This window comes from Mastigoproctus giganteus, chromosome 8, assembly GCF_048544385.1.
Source record: "Mastigoproctus giganteus isolate SK-2022 chromosome 8, ASM4854438v1, whole genome shotgun sequence".
Lineage (NCBI taxonomy): Eukaryota > Metazoa > Arthropoda > Arachnida > Uropygi > Thelyphonidae > Mastigoproctus > Mastigoproctus giganteus.
Genome location: NC_143582.1, coordinates 52776494 through 52798601, shown reverse-complemented (window position 1 = coordinate 52798601; position 22108 = coordinate 52776494). Strand labels below are relative to the sequence as shown.

The window sequence follows — 22108 nt, the reverse complement described above, 5'->3', positions numbered from 1 at the left end:
ATTGACAAATGCAAAGTACTGATATGGATAGCAGTAAACCCACAGTAAAGTACCAACTGTACAGTATTACACTCAGGGTAGTGGAGAATGAAAAAGAACTGGTGATAATTGTGAAGTCAGATATGAAGTTTTCTGAGCAGTGCAGATAGGCAGCAAGAGTAGCTCATAATGTCTTGTCAATGATATACAGGAATTTTGCTAGCAGGAATAAGGAGGTGATTATTCCCTTGTAAAAAGCAATGGTCAAGCCACACCTTGAGTAATGCATTCAGGTCTGGAGGCTTCATTTTAGGAAGGACATAAAGCTGCTGGAATGAATAAAGAGGAGGGCAATGAGATTGGTGAGTGGAACAATGGGTTTCTCTTATAAAGAAAGGCTTACGTTCTGGAAATTGCAATGTCTGGAGACTAGGCACCTGTGGGGTGATCTGATTGAGCGGTATAAGACCTTGAATGTTTGAGCAAGCTAAGTGCTGATGGGATTCTTCCTTTTGCTCAGATTAAGCACCTGAGGGTTCATAAATTCAAATTGTGGAAAGACAGTTGTAGAATAGGTGTGTGGAAATTTGCCTTTAGCTAGCAGATGGTTGATTGCTAGAACGAGCTTCCATCTGTTGTTGTAGAAGTTGACAGCTTAAATAAATAAATTCAAGGCAGAATGTTTTTTTTTTTTTGCTGATGTTGTATAAGCTTGCTTTCTTGCATCATATGCCGTTACTAATGCTAATTCTTCATACTAAAATTTCACTTTAAGTATTTCGCATTACGACTTGCATACTGATTATTACAGAAACAGAGAAACAGCAAATTATGACTTTTTCTCTCAGTATTTTTGGTTGACTCCTGAAAATATCATTAGGATTGGAAGTATATAGCAATATGAATTAATATGTATTCCATAACTTAGTTAACCATTTTAAATATTACTCTTCAGTCAGTGTGTATTGTGTGGTTTCACGTGGTTATGTGAATATAACATATATTTCTTTCAGGCATTATTCCAATTATTATATACAGCACCATTTCATTATAACTAATATTTCTCTCTTTTGAGTCATCCATATACTTGATTTATATGTGTGTATGTATAAATATATATATAGATACACTTTAGAAATTTAGAAAAAGAGTACTGTGGAAAGAATATGTACCAAAAATTTTAAATAAAATGCAAATGTAGTCTTAATTACAAGACAATAAAAAAAAATTTAGATCGGCGACTTCTCGAAAACGCAGAGGCAAAGTAATGTGAAATATCACAACAATGATACCATAAATTATCTGCAACAAAACAAATAAATGAAACAGCTAAAAATAGAAAACAGACAACTGTCAAGTCCTATATTGTCAGAAGGCCACAGAGTAACAATAGTCATGGAAATTACTGCATTTCAAATTTTATACAAATCCATGTAGTGCTTAAGCCTTCTTGATTTTATTTCTTTACCGCATTAGGGCCACCGTTCTGCAGGTCTCTTTCATCGACAGGCTGAGTAGTTTGTCAATTGCTGTTCACTACCTTTATTTATAATTTCCACTACTGTTAATGTACTGTGTCTTTCTGATGCAGTAGGACTCAATGGTCATCTGTTTTCTATTTTTAGTTATATGCAGGAGAAGCATTGAGGAAAGGATCATTGCGGTGGGCTGTAATCCATGCTTTCTAGTGTCTTCAAAATTCATCCTATAAATCTTTCTCTACAAATATTCATTTATGTGGCTTTGCATCAGTGCTTTGAACCCTTATTTAATCTCTTCACAAACAGTTTTCAATTTTTTCCCCGAGTGCTGCTATACTATTGGTGTTTGATTGTGTGCAATTCCACAAAATGTTCTTTTATGCTTTACCATTAAATGCTAGTAATTCTTTCTTTTTTTTCCATTTTTTCCCGCCTCAAGTCATTGAACCTATTATATCCTACCCAATCATCTGATATGTGATGGCAGTAGTCAAGTTTTTTTTTTTTTTTTTGTGCAATCCAAATAATTGTTGCTAATAAAAATATTGAGAAGTTGGTGTTGCTGTGCTAATTTTTCTATTTCAGTGACCTTTGTTGTTACATCCACCTGTCCAATAGTTGTTTTATAAGTCAGAGTTTTATTTTTGCAGTTTACCTCATTTTAGCAATTTCGGTAGCTTTTTTTTTTTTTTTTTTTTTTTAACGAAAAGCATAACAGGATAACTAGCTTTTAACATTTGTTTCAATATCAAGAATCATTGTTCAAAATTTTCAAACAGAAACATGACTTTATTTTCAGTCAGAGCTGATTTACACATGAAAGTGAGGCATGCTACATTCTTTGCTGTCAGAACTGGCTTTTCCTTCACTTGTATTAGTAGTGGCAAATGATACAAGAAAAGTATTGACCCTTCTCAACCCATTCAAGACCTTATACAGTTCAACCAGATCACCTCGTAGGGGCTTAGTCTACAGACCCTGAAATTTGCAGAATTTAAGCCTTTCTTGGTAAGAAGACCCCCTCGTTTCCCTCATCAGTTTTGTTTCTGTAATCATTCTAGCATCTCAACATCCTTCCTAAAATGAGCCCTCCAGACCTGTACACAGTACTCAAGGCATGGGCTGACCATAGCCTTATACAAAGGGATAATCAACTCCTTATCCCTACTAGCAAAATTCATGTATATCATTGACAAGACCTCATGACCTGCTCTGGCAGCCTGTCTGATTTAAATTCAGCATCACTTATGTCTGAGTGACACCATGTTTCCACTACCTACAATGCCTGCATTTGATGACTTAATCAGTACTTTAAATTCATCAAATTTATTTACAATGCTCCTAGCATTAGTGTACATGCACGTTCACTGAAAGGACAGAATTCATGGGATACTTGGTTCCTGGGCAGCGCGACGCTGTCACCCCTCTCGTTAGTGGACAAACCCACTGCTTGGCAGGTATATAGGTACACTGCATTCACGTAGACAGTAATTTGATGTCAGTATGGATAAATGTAGTGAGTTAACCGACTTTGAAAGAGGAATGATAGTTTGTGCCCGATGCATGGGTCACTATCGCGGAAGTGATACAGAAATTGCACTATCCCCATTCGACAGTATCAAGAGTGCAATGGGAATACGCCATTTCCGGAATAATATTCATTATGGAGATGTTTTCCCCGTATAACACCGTACTTCTACAACACGGTTTCACTCTAACACAATTGATATAGTGTGGTAATCCTTGCACAACACAGTTTCACTGTAACACTGTTAGAGAATTGTGGCAACCTTACATAACATGGTATTTTTGAGCTTTTGTGTGAGGAAAAACCCTGCTATTATGTTGGATATAATTTTTCGACATTTCCATTCTTTTTTTTGTATCCCTGCTTTTGGCTTGCTAATCGTTATGCAAAAAAAAAAAAAAAAAAAAAAAAATTATTGGGAAATCCCCGTGTTAGGGATTTTGTGCTATTGAACTTGTGGAAAAATTTAATTTCAAAGTTTTATTACTATTGGATAATATGCCTAGCCATTCAAAAGATTTAAGTCGTCAAAACGTTGAAGTAATATTCCTACCACCTAGTATAACTTCTTTAATTAGACCAAGGCATTATCCACCTTCAAAACTCATTACATCAGAAAATCGTTACAATGAATTTTGGAAAAAATCAATTCGAAATTGAAGTGATGGTGGCATGGAAACATTTTTCAATTGTGGACTCTATCGGAATCATAGCTTTATTGCTCAAAGAAGTAAAACCGCCAACATTAAATGCCCTTTGGAAAAATGTATGGCCAGAGTCAGTTCATTCGGGAAATATGGTCAAACCAGCAGAAAACAGACCCATGTGATAGTAGAACTTGCTAAGTCAGTAGGAGGGGAAGGTTTTGATGACATGACTACTGAAGCCCTCACAAGTATTAAAATTTTTGCTGTACATTATTTTGACATGTACTCTATTTGGATAACATCATCCATTATCTTGGCTAATAATGGGGTTAGTGACATTCCTAATTATATTTTTTTCTTTTCACAGGTCTTTCTTATAGGCAAGGAGCAATTTATAACAAACAGAGAAATCCAAATGACTGTATCATGACACCATATGTTGATGTTTCCTTAGGAAAATTTACCTCATGCAAGTAAGTTTTTATTTCATAAGGTCACTTTTCAAGATTTTTTATTATAGAAAGCTACTCATAAATTCAGTTTTTGTCATTTTTAGTCACATATTTATTTAATACTGTGATTATTTAATCACACTATTCTCAAGACAGTTCCTGTAATTGGCAGTTGCCAGACAGAGCTTCAAGTTGATTTATGCTGATAGGCTGGCCCCTAGCATGTTATAGATAGACAGTCTGAAAAAACATCCAACTATGGTTGTGTACTTCATTTGGCATGGAAATAACGTGCGCAGCATTGGACATGATCACTGCGGGGGCTAGGAGGTGAAGGCCTCTAATCCCTAAAAAAGTTCCACACTTGCAAGGATGCTTATTCTGGTGATTTATTTTTAAATAAGTTATTTTTATTCAAGGAGATGCTAAATCTGTCAGTTTTTGGGGATGTAAGTCATGGATTCTGAGCCTCTATGGATGAATGGTTAATGGTCATCCTTTAGATACTTAATGTAAAAGTTCCATAGGTGTTTATATTTTATTTATTCATTGCCAGTATGTTTACCTTATGAAAAAGACCTATTTACCAATAGGTACCTTGACCTAATTTCGGTTCTGTTGTGTTCTGAACTTCTATTTGAGGCTCTTTTAGTTGGTGAAATGTATAGTAGTGTTGCACTTCTTGGTTTATAGCCTGTGCATACCTGCCAACTCTAAAAACAGTATAACTATGATCTTGCCATTAAATTATATCCATAGTTATACCAATAATAGCACTTTGCATTCCACCTTCCAGTTTGAGACACCTTGGCATGCACAAATAGCTCCATCTTATCAAATATCCACCACCAATTTCATAAATGCTGATCTTCGTGTAATTCTCCAATGGGGCAGTAAACTCCTTTTTGTAAGACTGTGTTATGTCTTACAGAAAGGAGTTTACTGCTCCCGTGCTTATATTTGATGATGCTCAGATCTCTAGACAAGATCAGTATCTCTAATGGGGATTACTCTGCTGACTTCTAATTTTTTTTGGTATAAGCACATCAGAAATATTACTTCCTCTGCATCTAAAAAACTAGGCATCTCCATAGCCAGGTGGGAAGGAGCAGCAGTGTGTAGCACGCACTTCTTGATTAGACTGGGGTTCGAGCCCGTCACCACCAAATACGGAGGATACGAAAAGATCAGGGAATGACCACCGCATATCCCGGAGCAATATGGCCTTAGTTTCTAATGCTGCTAAAAACCAAAACAACAACAACAACCATCTAAAAAACTGGATTTACCTTTTCACTGTCTGCGTTACTTTTATTCTAAACAACTTCTCACTCTGTACAAATCTGCACTACTGTAAAATATTGTTTCCACATTGGGTGGTGCACCCAAAACCTTCCTCAGGCTTCTAGACTGTTCAAAACAGGGTCAGGTCTATTAATGTTCCATCTTTTACAAAGGTTCTCAACTGTGTCATAGACATTGTTTCTTGTGCATGCCTTTTCTATTGATATTTCCATGGGCACTATTCTGATTTTGCATCTATAATTTCCCATCTCTCTCTCTCTCTGCGAAACCAGTCAGTGTCCATTTATTGTTCGATTTCTAACTCACAGAACCAACTTTTCTTCCTCATTTATCCCTTCAACTTCTGTTTGTTTTTTTTTTTTTTTTTTTTGTTTTTTTTTTTGGAACAGCCTTCCTTCACATGTATTTCCTGAAAATTTTAAATCTATAGGAATTCAAGTATGGAATTTCAATCTACAGGAATTCGAATCAATAAGTTTCTTCTGTTTTCTTAACTTTCACCTCATGCATGGTGCTTAGTACTGTAGGTTCTAATACCTTTCGTATTTGGAATTTTCATTAAAAAAATAAATAAATAAGAATTTTCTGCTTTGTTAATGAATTGGTTATCAGGTGTGCTAGTCTATGTTGCTTGAAATACACCGATGAGCCAAAACATTATGACCAGCAAGTCGTTATGCAAATCAAAGCAACTGCAGGTGAACTACAGCGGGGGTCGGGATACGGTATAAAAAACACCCAATACTGAGTTAATTCCGTTAATTGGTGTTACTCTTGTTCTTCAGATGGGAAAGGCAGCGGACTTAAGCAAGTTTGACAAAGGCCAGATTGTAATGGCCAGATGACTGGATTAGAGCATATCCGAAACGGCATGGCTGGTGGGGATGCTCATGGTCAGCCGTGATTAGTACATACCGAAAGTGGTCCAAGGAGGGGGAACCCACGAACCGCCAGCGATGTGTTGGACGACCATGGCTCATCAATGCTCGAGGTGAGCAAAGGCTCTCCCAGATGTTGCATGGCAACAGAGGTGTGACTGTTGTGCATCTTGCTGGTAATTGGAATGCTCGTGACGGGAGTAACGTGTCACAACACACAGTACATCGAACCCTGCTGAAAATGGGGCTGCGTAGCCGCAGGCCACTCTGAGTGTCCATGCAAACCACGGTTCACCAACGACAGCGCCTACAATGGGCACGGGAGCATCAAAACTGGACCTTGAGTGATTGGAAGAAGGTTGTCTGGTCCGATGAATCACATTTCCTGTTGCATAATGTGGACAGCCAGGTACGTTTGCATCGTTTAACTGGTGAAGTGATGGCGCCTGAATGCACTGTGGGACGAAAACAAGCCAGTGGCATGCTTTAGGCAATGTTCTGCTGGGATACCCTGGGTCCAGTCATCCATGTGCCGGGCACTCTGACATCTACCACCTACCAAAACATCATTGCTGACCAGGTACACCCACACACCCTATACACCCTAATCATTTTGAATTATGTTAATGCAACTTCCAAATTTTTCTTCAGTTTACTGTTTTCTACTGCTATCCTCTGATATCATAATATTAAAAAATAATAAAAATTACACTTTGTAATTTTTATTACAATAATCACACCCTTCACCACATTAGGAACATAAATTTGTCATCTTCTGGCAAAATTCTGACTATACAGTACATTTATGAATATAGTAGTACTTGCATTTCTTGATTAGCATTAGCATTAGTAGAGGCATTTGATGCAAGAAAGCAAGCTTATGCAGCATCAGCCAAAAAAAAAAAAAAAACCACTTCACCCCTCTGTTCGTTCAAAATATCTGTCCAGCTGAGCCTTAAACTTATTTAGGCTATCAACTTCCACGACAAGGGATGGAAGTCTGTTCCACCAACCAACCACCCGCTGGCTAAAGGCAAATTTCCGCACGTCTATCCTACATCTGTCTTTCCTCGATTTGAATTTATGCCCTCTCAGGTGATTATTCTTAACGAGTGGAAGAATCCCATCAGCATTGTAAGTTGCCAATTTAAGAATTGTGAGCACTTTTTGTTCAAAATAAAAATCCTATGATATCTAAAATAATATCAAATTATTTCTATGTCAACAAAACATTATATTGATAGTTTTGGATTACTTATACTGCAGATTCTGTAGATGCATCACACCACAAATCTAGATTTATATGAGAAATATGATGTTGCAGAAACATTCTTCTCTAATTAGCACCTATCTAACACAGTCTTCAGCTGAATCCTGTGGTCCTATAGTGCACATCATTGGAATAAGGTGGAACTCTACTCTGGGGTGGGGGCACAGCCAGCACACCTTCCTCTTTAATAATGCATTCAGTAACTACCTTGAATTCAGAAGACTGGAACAAAATGTTAGTTACCTATTACTTATTTGATAGAATGTGTTTCTAGAAGCTTTTTAAGATCCAAAGGTGAACCCATATATTATTAATTTCCTGAAGAAGTATTCATTGGATATTGGCACAAAAATTCAGATATTTTTGGAATATAGAGCATGTCAGTCCTGGCATCACAGTCAGTTAAAGGTGACTTTTATTTTTATTTTTTTTTTTTTTTTTTGATTTGGTAGTTGTTGGCGCATCGGCTTCTGTGGCCATATTGCACCTCCCAAGGTTTTTGCAGTACTTTGAACCAAGCCCGAGGCGTGAATCGAACCTGCGACCTTTGGGTTGCCGGGCAGGTACTTTACCCACTTGGCTAGCCCGGTCGGCTTAAAGGTGACTTTTATCTTTTCACTTATTTGAATGTGTGAAATTGTACTATATTTTGAGCATAAGCTTTGCTGTTTATGTAATTTTACAAATAGCCTGGTGGTTACTGTGAGAATGCTGTAGTATATATGTTTGGATTGACCATAGTTACAAGCTCACATAACTGCTAAATATTGATTGTATTCATTATCAGAAGTTATTGAACTCGATGTGCCTTATAACTACACCATATATATACAGTAAAAGTGCATATTAGAAGTATAGCCTATAATATTCTTTATTTAACATACTGTCCCTATAATATATTAAATATAAGAAAATTCAGCCTTAGAATGAGTCAAACTGTGTGATACCATTCATTTTGAACTTTATTGGTAATGTAATATTTTGTACATATTTCTGCAGATACATATATCCCTTGTTTTTTTTTTAGATGAATAGGAAATATATACAAGATATGGCAATAAAGTTTCTATACTGATGGAATAAAAAGAGCACAAAGTGAAGCAGCTCGAAAATAGTTTTATTTTTTATTCGAAGTAATCACCACCTGATTGAATGCACTTATTACACCATTCTAAAAGTTTCTGAAAAGAGTCAGTAAAGATGTCTAAAGAGATGATGTTCAGTCCAGCAGTTACATTTTTCTTTACTCTCCAACATCCAGTAATCTCTAAAATGAGGGCATTTTCACCTTGGCAAAGAGGAAGAAGTCCACTGCTACTAAATAGGGAGTGTAGGGTGGATGGTTGAGCTGTACAGTGCCATGTTTCATCAGAAATGTTCTCACAACAATTGCAAAATAAAAGGGGGTATTATCATGCAACAGGAGCCAGCTGCTTTCTCTCAAAATTATGGCCTCACCTGGGAAATGTACTTCAATAATCTTTGAAGCCCCTGAAAATAGAATGGCATTGACTCTCCTCTTCAGGTACAAATTCCTTGTGAATCATACCCTTTTTGTCACAAAACATGATCAGCATTGTCTTGATCCTGGACTTCTATAAACAAAACTTTTTTAGGCCTTGGTGATTATTTTTAAATTCACTGCATGCTGTTATGCTTTGTCTCTGGGTCGTACTGAAACACACACACACTCATCTCCAGTGAGAATATAGTTGAAGAAATCAGAATTGTCTTCACATGATGACACTCTGTTGCTTCTGCTCATCTGCAAGGCTGTGCAGACCAAATTTTGCACAGATCTTCCTTTTCCCTAAATCTTCATGTAGAATTTGATAAATCATCTCTTTTGTGATCAGTTTTCATTCTGAGGGTCGAACAACAATATCTTGCCTCAGTTTCTCGAACTTGTGCAACTCTGCCCTCAGAGGGTGACAGACATCCATTTCTTCAGTCATTAACCCCAGGGGCTCACATCTGGTGAGTATGGGCTTGGCACACCCAGGGTTCTCTTTCTTGGTGATTCTTCTCTCTCTCTCTCTCTCTCTCTCTCTCTCTCTCAGGGTAACTTGGGAATTTTTTTTTTGGCTGGCAGCATAAGGCTCAGGCTTCCTTGCACCATGCGGCTAATAATAATTATGAACATCCTCCCATCTGTCTTTGAAATGCTTAAATTTTCATCACAATAAATAGTTTTTAACATTTCATGTGTTTCTGTTGCAGATTTTCCCAGTTTAAAGTAAAATTTTATATTTGTTTGTTGCTCCATTGCAAAATTGTGACAGGGAAAGTTAATGCTACTAATGAAACTGTTGTTTCTTGCAACCTGTGAGACTACTGGACAATCTCTCTACCATCATCTGTTTGAGAATGTTTGAATTGCAACATACCACTTTTTTTTTTTTTTTTTTATTTCATTTATTTTCAAACTCATTGTATGTGGCCACAACAGCACCAGTCTGGGAACTTTATTGTCACACCTCATATGTTCACGTGAATATTTGTGTAACTGTTGCTGTTTGCATGTTTTTGAAGTACAACTCTAGAATTGTTTCTACTTTTTTGTACTCTGACACAAGATTAATAAACTTGCAGGAAACAGGTTTATTGGTCTTTAGCTTTTGATTCTGTAGGATTATAAAATTTTAATCTTCAGCTCTTGAAACCATGGAATTATAAAATTTTATACAATTATTGGGACTCTTAAAGATTAAGTGTGCACAGAATGCAATGGTGGCTCATTTTCCTCCTCTTTGTATTCATCAGCAAAACTGATCCTTCCATTCTTTGCTATTTATTGTTCAATCACTTTTGTGAGTTAATGTTGGACAAGCATTCTATATAACATTTTTATATGCATGATAACCACATAAGAAGTAGTTGTTAATATGTGATGAAAGAGTAACGACATGGATGGAAATAAGAAGTGAATATACAACAGATTTTTTTTTATGTGTGCTCATTCAGCATTTATATAATTTTAAATTATTTGATTATATTTAATAATCTACTATAATTGTTCTCTTCTCTCTCTCTCTCTTAGCTTTTGTTATTAACAGGCATATAGTGCATTATTTTAGAATATATTTTTCTTTTTAGTTTTCCTGACAGTATATTGAGAGATAGTTGGACAGGTTGCAATTCCTATTACTATCGAGCTATAGCCCAACTGTCTGTTTTCACATCAGCTTTGGAATCTCCATCAAAGGTAACTTTTTCTGTCCCTCTTTGTAAAATTTCTACATATTATTACTCTGTAATAAGCTGTATCCTTTGTACATGATTAAGGTACAGTTCATCAAAATATGAATAATTATAAAATAAAGGGTTTTTTTTTTTTTTTTTTTTTTTTTTTTTTCTGAAAATATAACATGCATTACAGTATTGAAGACAACAGCAGATTCTGAAATTAATTCCTTTAAAATATTATAATTTTATTTTTAAACAAGTAAGTAAATGTACATCGCTTTTAGGATAGTTCTCAGTTAGTCTTAGCAAAAAAGTGTTATTTTTAAATTTAGCTTACTGGTTTCTGCATGATATTCTGAAACATAACATTTTGGGATGTCAGACACATTTTAAATTGCTTAAAACCTTAAGCTCTCTGAATATTTCCTAACTGAATGTTTTTTTCTTGTCCATGCAATGCTTTGCTGTGCAACAATTATGCTGTGCTATTATATTGTAATCATAATAGCAATAGTGTTTTTGTTCTGAAAATCCACACTTCTAATGTAAGTGTGGATTTTCAGTTACATGTGCTGATTTTCACATATAAATAATATAATCATTTCCTTTACCAGCCAGTACATATTTATTTTGCTGCTGTAAGAGCATATCAGAACAATTATGTGGCTGTGCTGGCATTCACATACAAGGTGTGACAATAAAGTTTTCCAGACTGCTGCAATAGAGAGAACCCAAAATGAAGGAGCTCAAAAATGGTTTTATTACCACCTGATTGAATGCACTTATTAGACTATTCTAAAAGTTCCTGAAGAGTCAGAGAAAGTGTCCAAAGAGATGATATTCAGGAGGTTACATTTTTTACAAGTCTGCTGGTGAGGAAGAAGGTAGTTGGGAAAGAGAAAGAAGTTCACTGGTGCAGATCAACCATTCACCCTACTCAGAAGAGTAGGGTGGATGGTTGATCTGTACAATGCCATATTTCATCAGAAATGTCTTCACACCAAGTGCAAAATGGGCAGGGGTATTGTCTAGCTGCCTTTCTCTCAAAATTGTAGCCCCACATGCAAAATGCACTTCAGCAGTCTTTGAAGCACCTGAAAGTAGAATGCGGCATTGATTCTCTCCCCTTCAAGTAAAAATTCATTGTGACTCACACCCTGTTTGTCAAAAAACATGATCAGCATTGTTTTGATTCTGGACTTATATAAAGAAAACATTTTGGGCCCTGGTGATGATTAATTTACTGCGTGCTATTGGTTTCATCTTTGGGTCATACTGAAACACCCACACTCATCTCCAGTGAGAATATTAGCATTAATAGAGGCATATGAAGCAAGAAAGCAAACTTATACAGTATCACCCAAAAAAAAAAAAAAAACCTTCCCATTTCACCCATCATTTGCTCCAATGGTTTCTCCAGTTCTTCCTTGAATTTGTTTAAGCTATCACCTTCCACAACAACAGATGGAAGTTTGTTCCAGCAATTCAACTTTCTGCTGGCTAAAGGCAAATTTCCACACATCTATTCTACTACAACTGTCTTTCCTCAATTTGAGTTTATGTCCCCTCCGGTTCATAATCTGAGCAAGAGGAAGAATCCCATCAGCATTGAGCCTGCTCAAACCATTCAAGGCTTTATACACCTCAATCAGATCACCTCATGGGTGCCTCGTCTCCAGACACTACAATTTGCAAGAACTTAAGCCTTTCTTGGTAAGAGAACCCCAATTTGTTCCCCTCACCAGTCTTGTTTCCCTTCTTTGTACTCATTCTAGCAACTCTGTGTCTTTCCTAAAATGAGGCCTCCAGACCTCTATGCAAGGTGTAGCCTGACCATTGCCTTATACAAAGGGATAATCACCTCCTTATCCCTGCTAACAAAATTCCTGTATACCATTGACAACACCCCATAATCTTCTCTGGCAGCCTGTCGCCACTGCTCAGAATACTTCATATCTGACTACACAATTAGCCCCAGGTCGTTTTCATTCTCCACTGCCCTGAGTTTAGTACCACACGGTACATTTCTCTGAGGTTACTGCTACCCATATGCAGTACTTTTCATTTGTCAATGTTAAACTTCAGTTGCCACTTCTCAGCCCATCTGCCTAACTTTTCTAGATCCTGTTGCAGTAGCATACTATCATCACTGTCATTAACAACCATGCCAACCTTTGTGTAATCTGCAAACTTCAACATTAAGCCTGATATACCTTCATCAATATCATTGATAAATATAGAGCCCAACACCAAAAACTACGACAAAACGTTAAAAATACACCGAAGCAATAAAATTATCTAAAATAAACTGGATTAAAAGCGATAAAACCTGAAGCTTTCAGAGACTGCTGTCTCCTTCTTCAACAGTATACTATTACTGCAATGACACATCCTTAAGTAGCAGATCCATGGCACTCATGCACATGGTCCATCAGACACATGGTCGGCATTCCCCATGCGTGCATCGGAAACGGAAGTGGCTCGGGAGCATGTCAAACAGAACCAGCCATCCCATCTGAGGACAACCGCCTCAAACAGGGGGTGTAAACATGTCCCCCTGTCCCTGTTAATAGTATTACGACTGGATGAACCAATTTGCAAGCTCTCAAGCCACTTGCATTCCCAAAATCCATGGGCACGATCTGTAATGACCGCGTCTTCAGGGGAGATCCGATGCTGCTTCTCCCAGAAATGCTCTGCCACAGCAGACCTCGCATAATTAGCAGTCTTAATAGCAGTCATGTGTTCCCCCAGACAGTCTTTTAAATGTCGCCCCTTCTCCCCACATAACACTCCTCACAATCCGGGCACTTAATCTCATAGACCACACTACTAGTATACTCCTGGGTTACGAGATCTTTAACTTGAGACATCACTGTGTGCAATCTCCATCCCGGAAGTTGCACACAGCGGGTCTGACACTCCTGCAGTGCCCGTACAATGCGTTCTGAAAGGCCTGGATAGTAAGGAATGTATGCGGTAGCCACAGAGGCAGGCGACTCCCTACTATTGGACTCTACCCTATAAATATATTTGTCGAAGACACTTCCTGAGGTCTACTGTGACTCTGCAAATTTCCATTTCCTTATCCTCGGGGGTACTACAGTGGGTCCCCACCCTATTCAACAATGCCCTGGCTACACTATTCTTATGATGATAAGCCTGTGCCGAGCTGTAATGAACATACTGGCCACGGCACATAGGCTTTCTATAAATCGTTGTCTTAATTCTAGACCCATCTCTGCTAACCAGGACCCAGCTTTCATCATAAGAATAGTGTAGCCAGGACATTGTTGAATAGGGTGGGGACCCACTGTAGTACCCTCGAGGATAAGGACATGGAAATTTGCAGAGTCACAGCAGACCTCAGGAAGTGTGGGTACCCCCAGAGGGTCTTGGACAAATATATTTATAGGGTAGAGTCCAATCGTAAGGAGTCGCCTGCCCCTGTGGCTACCGCATACATTCCTTACTATCCGGGCCTTTCAGAACGCATTGTACGGGCACTGCGGGAGTGTCAGACCCGCTGTGCGCAACTTCCGGGACTGAGATTGCACACAGTGGTGTCTCAAGTTAAAGATCCCGTAGCCCAGGAGTATATTAGTAGTGTGGTCTATGAGATTAAGTGCCCGGATTGTGAGGAGTGTTATGTGGGGGAGACAGGGCGACGTTTAAAAGACCATCTGGGGGAACACATGACCACTATTAAGACTGCTAATTATGCGAGGTCTGCTGTGGCAGAGCATTTCTGGGAGAAGCAGCATAGGATCTCCCCTGAAGACGCGGTCATTACGGACAGTGCCCATGGATTTTGGGAACGCAAGTGGCTCGAGAGCTTGCGAATCGGTTCATCCAGTCATAATACTATTAATAGGGACAGGGGGACACGTTTACACCCCCTGTTTGAGGCAGTTGTCCTCAGACGGGTTGACCGGTTCTGTTTGACACGCTCCCAAGCCACTTCCGTTTCCGATGCACACATGGGGAATGCCGACCATGTGTCTGATGGACCACGTGCATGAGTGCCATGGGTCTGCTACTTAAGGATGTGTCATTGCAGTATACTGTTGAAGAAGGAGACAGCAGTCTCCGAAAGCTTCAGGTTTTATCGCTTTTAATCCAGTTTATTTTAGATAATTTTATTGCTTCGGTATATTTTTAACGTTTTGTCATAGTTTATTTTATCGTAATTTATTGTAATATTTTAGTCTTCCGATAGTGTATCACATTGTTTTATTATTTTTATAGTAAAAATTTTTTATTCCTTGGCTGGTGTTTGTCTTTAATTATTGCAGTTAGAAAGATTATTCAGATATATCTGACACCTTACAAGCAGTTAACCTGTATTGTTGTATCTACCTTATTTAGACAGCAACAATATCCTAATTTTTCATAGTTTCTAATTGTCTAAATTTGTTTCATCAAGTTATATATATTTCAGTGGGATAATGTTCCCTGGAATTCTGTTTTGTTTTCAACATCAGACTTGTTACAATTTTAACTTAGCAGCTGATGAGCTTTAAAATCCAAAATCTGTTCCATCATACGTAACGCCATCATTTTTTTTTTTGGATGATGAAAGCACCTTATTCACAGATTAAATTAAAAATTATTAAACTCTTTCACATGCCATATTTAATATTGTTATCTTAAATATTAATGTGTTGTTTATATCATTTAAGGCATACATCATCAAATAATATGAATTTTTAATTATATAATATCTCATTTCATTGTGTTTAATTTTTATTTCTTTTTTCTTTATAATTTTATTCATCCCCCCTCCATTCCTTTTAATTTAATCTACCAGTAGTGAATAAATATGTTTTTTTTATCAGTTATGGACATTTCTATATTTACTTAAATCCAGGAAACATAAAGAACAAAAAAATTTATAGAATATAGTCTTATTTAAAAAATGTCTAAAATAGAAAAGAGGTGGGTGCAACTAGATTAGAATAAATGCATATTGTAGTAATGATTTTTTTTTAAAGTAACATTAAAATTATAAATGTCTAAATCAATAGGAACTTACGATGGCAGTTATTGAACGCTGTCAAGGTTTTGCTGGCCATTTGATGCAGATAGCTGTAAAGCAACGGACAGATCTTGCAGAAAACCTTAAAAATATTACAGATTTGAGGTGAGCAGTAATATATTTCTAAGCATTTGCTATTCATGTTTTGGTGAGCAGTACTTTATTATTGTTTTATTTTTTAAAATTGAAATAATTCTAAAATGTATCTGTATTATATCTGTCCAGCATAAGAAGTTGCATGAACCTGATCTCAAAAGTAATTTTCAAGTTATTGAAGCAATAGACTACAGATGAAAATTTCGTTTTACTTGTTGTTTAACTTTATCAAGAACAAGTTAATGTAGCCAGTTAAGTGAATGAATTACCTGGATAATACATGTGAAAATAATGATGGATTATAAATAAATCAAATTAAAATGTTGCTGATAACAATGGAGATTGTTATTAGCAACATTTTTAATGGCATATTACTGCTTCTCTTTTTGGATAAAAAAACAAAATTGTCCAGATTAACACAATATACAGTTTATCATATACCAGCAATGTGAATCTTCGTAAACCAAGAGATATGAATCTACATAAACAGTCATAACAGATCATGTTATCTTCATTGTAGGCAACAGTACTCCTCTGTGTTTATTGTTATTAAAACTTTTTGCAGTATTTGTGAAAAATCCTCTAATTTAACAAAAAATTTTATGCATATTTGAACTTTGCACTTAATGAGTCCCTGACTGTAAGTCTATAATATTTGTCTCTCACGGCGGTATGGGTACAGCAGACAAATATACCATTGTTACACTTACTCCACTTCCTGAATCTACCATTTGGTAGATTTAGGTGTAGGAGTATCTAATAGATAAACTCTTAATATATAAGTGGAGCAGAGATAACTAAGCTCTTTACTGTGACTGTCTAAAATCCAATGTATTTTTTCACATTGGGTAGAGCATAATTATATGAAATAACATAATCTGCAGTAAGCTCTCTATATGTGGAATATATAACTGTACTGCCAGAATTCATTTTGAAACAGGGGGGGGGGAATGGAATTTTTTTTTTTTTTTTTTTTGTTCCATGACAAGTCCCCCCCCCCCCATCATTCTGATTCGTCTCATTTCATGTATGCCAAAGTTTCTCTTAATACCTCCTTAAATTAAAAAGTAATAATAAATGTCTCTCATAAATTACATAATGGATTAAATATTTGCTAAAGATATTCAGTTTCATTCCAGTTTTTGTGTTCTAGTCTTGGTAATCAAGTTGGAACTTGTTAAGAAAAAAATATGCTCTCTAAGCTATATGCAAGCTATTTATTCAATCCTGTAGGAATGCTATTGTGCTATTGTTGATAAGTCCGTGGGCTTCAGAAGGGTAATGAATAAAATTGAAAAAAAAAAAAAATAAAAATACTCATTACTGCAACAAGCTTTTGATCAATATCAAGCTTGTCCACTTCCTCAGTGTAATAATTATTAAAAAAAATAGGTTACATAAATAAAAATGGTCCACAGAATCAATGCATATTACATGTCATTATATATGTTACATATTAATAAGACCAAAAAAAAAATACACATACAAGAGAAGAAAAGCTTAAATGGATTAGTGAAGCAAGCTACATGGTGGAACGCTTTATCTGAAGTAAAGAGCAGTAATCCTGACTGCATGGAGTGGGACCAACTGATGATGTTACTAACAGCAAATTCTAAATGTGAAGCATTCGGTGATATAATCTTGGAAGCTTCTAGGCTTTTCATACTAACTAAAAAATACTGTTCAGGGTTTAGGCCAAATCGATGTCAGTTGATCTAATGAGGCTCATGGCAGAGAAGGAAAATGCATGGGATGCATATAAATTATCAGGCAACACAAAAGCCTGTGGTACATATAAGCTATTTTGTAATCAAGTCACAAAAGAGGTTAGGCAGGCAAAGGCAAAATAGGAGAAATCTTTGGCAAAAGATGCAGAGAAAAACAGTAAAGACTTCTTTATTTATGTAAACTCTAGAAGAAAGGAGATGAATCAGATTGGTTCACTTGATATCAATAGTTTGATTGTTAATGAATCTGCTCAGGTAGCTTGACAAACTGAATAAGTATTTTGCATCTACATTCACATGTGAAGAATTCTGTAGGGAAGTGGAGGCCAGCAGCTTATCAAACTGTAACAGGGAGTTAAGTGATTTTGTAATAAATAAGAGCAAAGTGGAGGAGAAATTTTTGAAGTTAAGCATAAGAAAAGCACCTGGAGCGGATGAGATCTATCCAGTTATATTAAAGGAAGCAGCAAAGGAAGTAAGCAGGGCCCTTAACCATGATTATGAGTGCATCCTTAAACTCTGGAGTTCTCCACTTACTGGAGTTCCCCACTTACATGTATCCCCAATTCACGAAGGAGGATCAAAGTATGGCATGAGTAATTACAGACCTGTTAGGTCAACTTCTGTTACAGGGAAGTAATGGAGTCACTGGCTAAAGAAGCAATGCTCGTCTAGACAAGACTGCAGTTATAGTTCAGACACAGCATAGGTTTGTTAAGAGGAAATCTTGCCTGGCCAAGATTTCCTCTTTGCCAGCTCAGGAAAGTGTACAGCTGTAAGTTCCGATCAGGTAAGCGAGGTTTTGAAAACGGTCAGCTTTTTCCGAAATACCTGTATTTTAAGCCACATATCATATATAGATTTGGTTTTACCTTGCAAAAAAATATTCAGATCATTTTGCTTTGACATTGCATCACACAAAAATACGATATCTCGGCAGAATTATTGCACTTTTGACAATTCACACTGTTGATTCAGTTCCTCAAAAAACCTTGTGATTTGTTTTTGCAAAGATAAAAGTTTGACAAGTACAAAGTATTCATTCTTGGGACAACCAATGCACTTTAGAATGATATGGCAGATCCACACTGAATGTTTCATCATCAAGCTGAAGCATGTTGCAAAATTATCGATGTCATCGTGGATTTGCTTGAATGTAGTTTACAATACCTATAACTTTATTTAATGTGTCACTTAAAACAGTAGATTTGCACACAGATTCTGCTGATGAAGAATACAGTGAAAGGAAATTAAAATATCTGGATCTGACAATTCTTTCTGTTGTAACACAATAAATCCTTCATGTTTTCCCCTCATGGAAGATGCAGCATTTATGCATACACTTACTCAATTACATAAATTCAGTTTCGCTTCATGGTATATTTTTTTGAAGACTGTGAAGATGTCAATTCCACGTCTCCTCCAGTGAGGGTACCCCAAAGCCAGTAACTCCTTATGACAATGAAAATCCACAGTTATAACACAAATAAAAAATAACACCCGCACTGAGTCAGTAATGTCGTGGATTCATCGAAGGCGAATGAATAATAAATGTCTTTTCTTTGGCATAAACTGTTCTGTTATATTACAGGCCAATTCATGTTGCCGATCAGTTATAGTCCTCCTTGAAAGAGGTAGTTGTTTATACTTCTTAACCTTAGCTGAATCTAAACATTCCACAACTTCAACGATGGATTCTTTTATGATTTCCACATCGCTAAATGGCTTACCTCTTCTTCCAAGTATACATGCATACTTTATATGTTGCTTCAGTGATGTCAGTCCCTTGTCCTGATGTAGTTTTGAATACTTGTTGCTGCTGCTGCTTTCCATCTTTTATTTTCTTAAGTGCAGACTTTCAAGGTTCTCCTAGTTTAGCATATTTATTGTCCTTATGGGTTGCATAATGCTGATATGCATTGTATTTCTTCGCTGTTGCCAATATGGCTTCGCAGAGCAAAAATATCATTTTATCGTTCACTGCAACAACGTAATACTGCAATTCCCATTCTTCGTTGAATACTCTCTTTTCCTCCTTTAATGCTCTTTTCTTATTTCTTGACATAACTGGGTTACCAGTAAAAATTAAAAATAAAATACACAGATTGATTGAAGATTCAATTTTAAATGAAACAAGCACTGAAAACCAATGGCATTGGGGAAAATGACCAGAATGTCAACCAATACGATACTAATAGCAGTCAGCGAGATCAGTCATCACTGATAAGAAAGGCAGCATACCAAATGAAGTTCAGTTTCAAGTGGAAGTGATGCCATATCATCTATATGGGCAACAGTCATTTTCTGTAAAGATAAGTGAATTAGAATAAATGCTTTATTTTGTATTTACTTTAATATATAATTCATTATCATTTTCCTTAACTAGAAAAGGCAATGCATGCATTTTCTTTAACACATTACAGTTCTTTCTTAAGCAACTCTCAGGCCTGTGATGAGAATCATTGGGTGGTTGCCACTGACAGGCCTCTCACTAACTACACAGTTATCGATATAAATAATTTTACCTCTTCACTCTGTTTTGTCCTCTATCGATCTATCGAATATTTTTATGCCTTTTATATTTCTTTTGGTAATGTACAGTGTAAATGTAAACTAATTTATATAAGGAGAATAACAATATATAAAAAAGAGAATAGATAAAATTTACCTTAAAAATATTTTAAGTTCGATGTTATTTATGTCATGAAATAAAAGACAGATTTTGCATTTGAGAGAAATAGACAAAAAGCCGCAACTGATACCCCAAAAGACCACAGATTCCCCATCCGTCATAGGGTGTTGTCAGTGATATACAGGGACTTTGCTAGTAGGAATAAGGAGATGATTATCCCTTTGTATAAGGCAATGGTCAGGCCACACCTTGAGTACTGCATACAGGTATAGAGGCCTCATTTTAGGAAGGAGAAATTGTAGCGTCTGGAGACTAGGCACCTGCGAGGTGATCTGATTGAGCTGTATAAGTTGGTTTGAGCAAGCACAGTGCTGATGGAATTCTTCCACTTGCTCAGATTACACGCATGAGGAGGCATAAATTCAAATTGAGGAAAGACAGTTGCAGAATAGATGTGCGGAAATTTGCCTTTAGCCAGCGGGCAGTTGATTGCTGGAACAAACCTCCATCTGTCATTGTGAAGTTGATAGCTTAAATAAATTCAAGGAAGAACTGGGAAAACTTTTGGAGCAAATGGATAGGTGAATGGGAAGTGGGTTTTTTTTTGGCTGATGCTCTATAAGCTTGCTTTCTTGCATCATATGCCACTACTAATGCTAAGGTCTTAGGAAAAACCAGAGTGGACAGGTACATTTATAAAAGCAGTAAAGCTTGCAATCTGTAGATGATAATTCTGATGGATCTTCAGATGGATTTTAATGGAGTATAGGGCTACAGACGTACCATATAACTGCACCCTTCAAAATAGTAAAGATTGCTGTTATACACTGTCTGCAGTGAATGCTGGCTGACTTTTCACCATCAAGGCTATTAGAGATGATCCACATTATCCACAGAACCACTTAAATTTTCACTATTTTTTGATACAAAATCCATCGCCAGAAGGCAAATCTGTTTGTCTAAAACTAAAAGCCCATCATAACTGTTTCAACACTTATAGTTTCTCATTAAACAATAGGTGGTCTCCATTAGCAAGTCATATGTCAATCTGTTATTAATTTGTATTAAACTTATAATATACAAATATTATAAGTGAATATGATAATTTCTTTTTTCAGTGTTATAGAATTAATAACTAAACAAATATCAATGTAAAACAATTATAAGTTCATATTGACAAACTAAACAAATATCAATGTAAAACAATTATAAGTTTATATTTTATCTTTGGAGCAAAGTATGCAGTTTTGTGGGGCAAAATATGCACCCAATATAACTAAAAATAGTAAAAAATAGATATGACTTACCTTTCTGTATATCAGAAGATTGGCTGAAAGCTACACCTCTTTCTTTGGGTGTGCCAGTAGCTTCTCTTTCTGATTTCCAAGGGCATTTTTAGTTTTCTTTGGTGGTGGCATTTATATCTTTAATTATCATTTAATAAAAATTTTATCTTTCATTTTTTATTTATTGAATAGTTGCTATTAATATTTATATTTATATTGGTTTTAGGGAACATGTGTCAAGTTGGCAGGCTGTATATGAATATAATGATGAAAATGATGATAACATGCCATCTGTGTTACTGCCCCCACAGGCTACTGTTCAACAATGGACAGTAAGTATTATAATCGAATGTAGTGAAAAGAAAGAAAAAATAAATTTTTTATTTAAAATCATATGTTAAAAAATTGAATTTGCATTTATCTTGCAGATTTTAATATTTGTTTAGCAGTTTCTATTAGTTATCATTATTGTATTTTTAAACATTCTGATAGTATTGTTATATTTTAAATATCACTATGAAAGGGTACTAACAAATAGTAGTAATAGTTAGCAAGAACAAGGAAGCCAGAGACTTTTGTTGCACTGGCTGAAAAAAAAGAATA

General features: G+C 36.2%; 1 protein-coding gene across 1 annotated transcript in view; it reads left to right on the top strand.

Annotated features, from left to right (window-relative positions):
- The window catches only part of LOC150081532 (midasin), a 1449634-nt gene that overhangs the window by 1302348 nt on the left and 125178 nt on the right, over positions 1–22108 (top strand). The window contains exons 77-80 of the mRNA XM_090380238.1: positions 4003–4108; positions 10637–10745; positions 15754–15869; positions 21732–21837. Of these exons, the coding sequence (XP_090236364.1) occupies positions 4003–4108; positions 10637–10745; positions 15754–15869; positions 21732–21837 (437 nt within the window). The remainder of the gene's footprint in view (positions 1–4002; positions 4109–10636; positions 10746–15753; positions 15870–21731; positions 21838–22108) is intronic.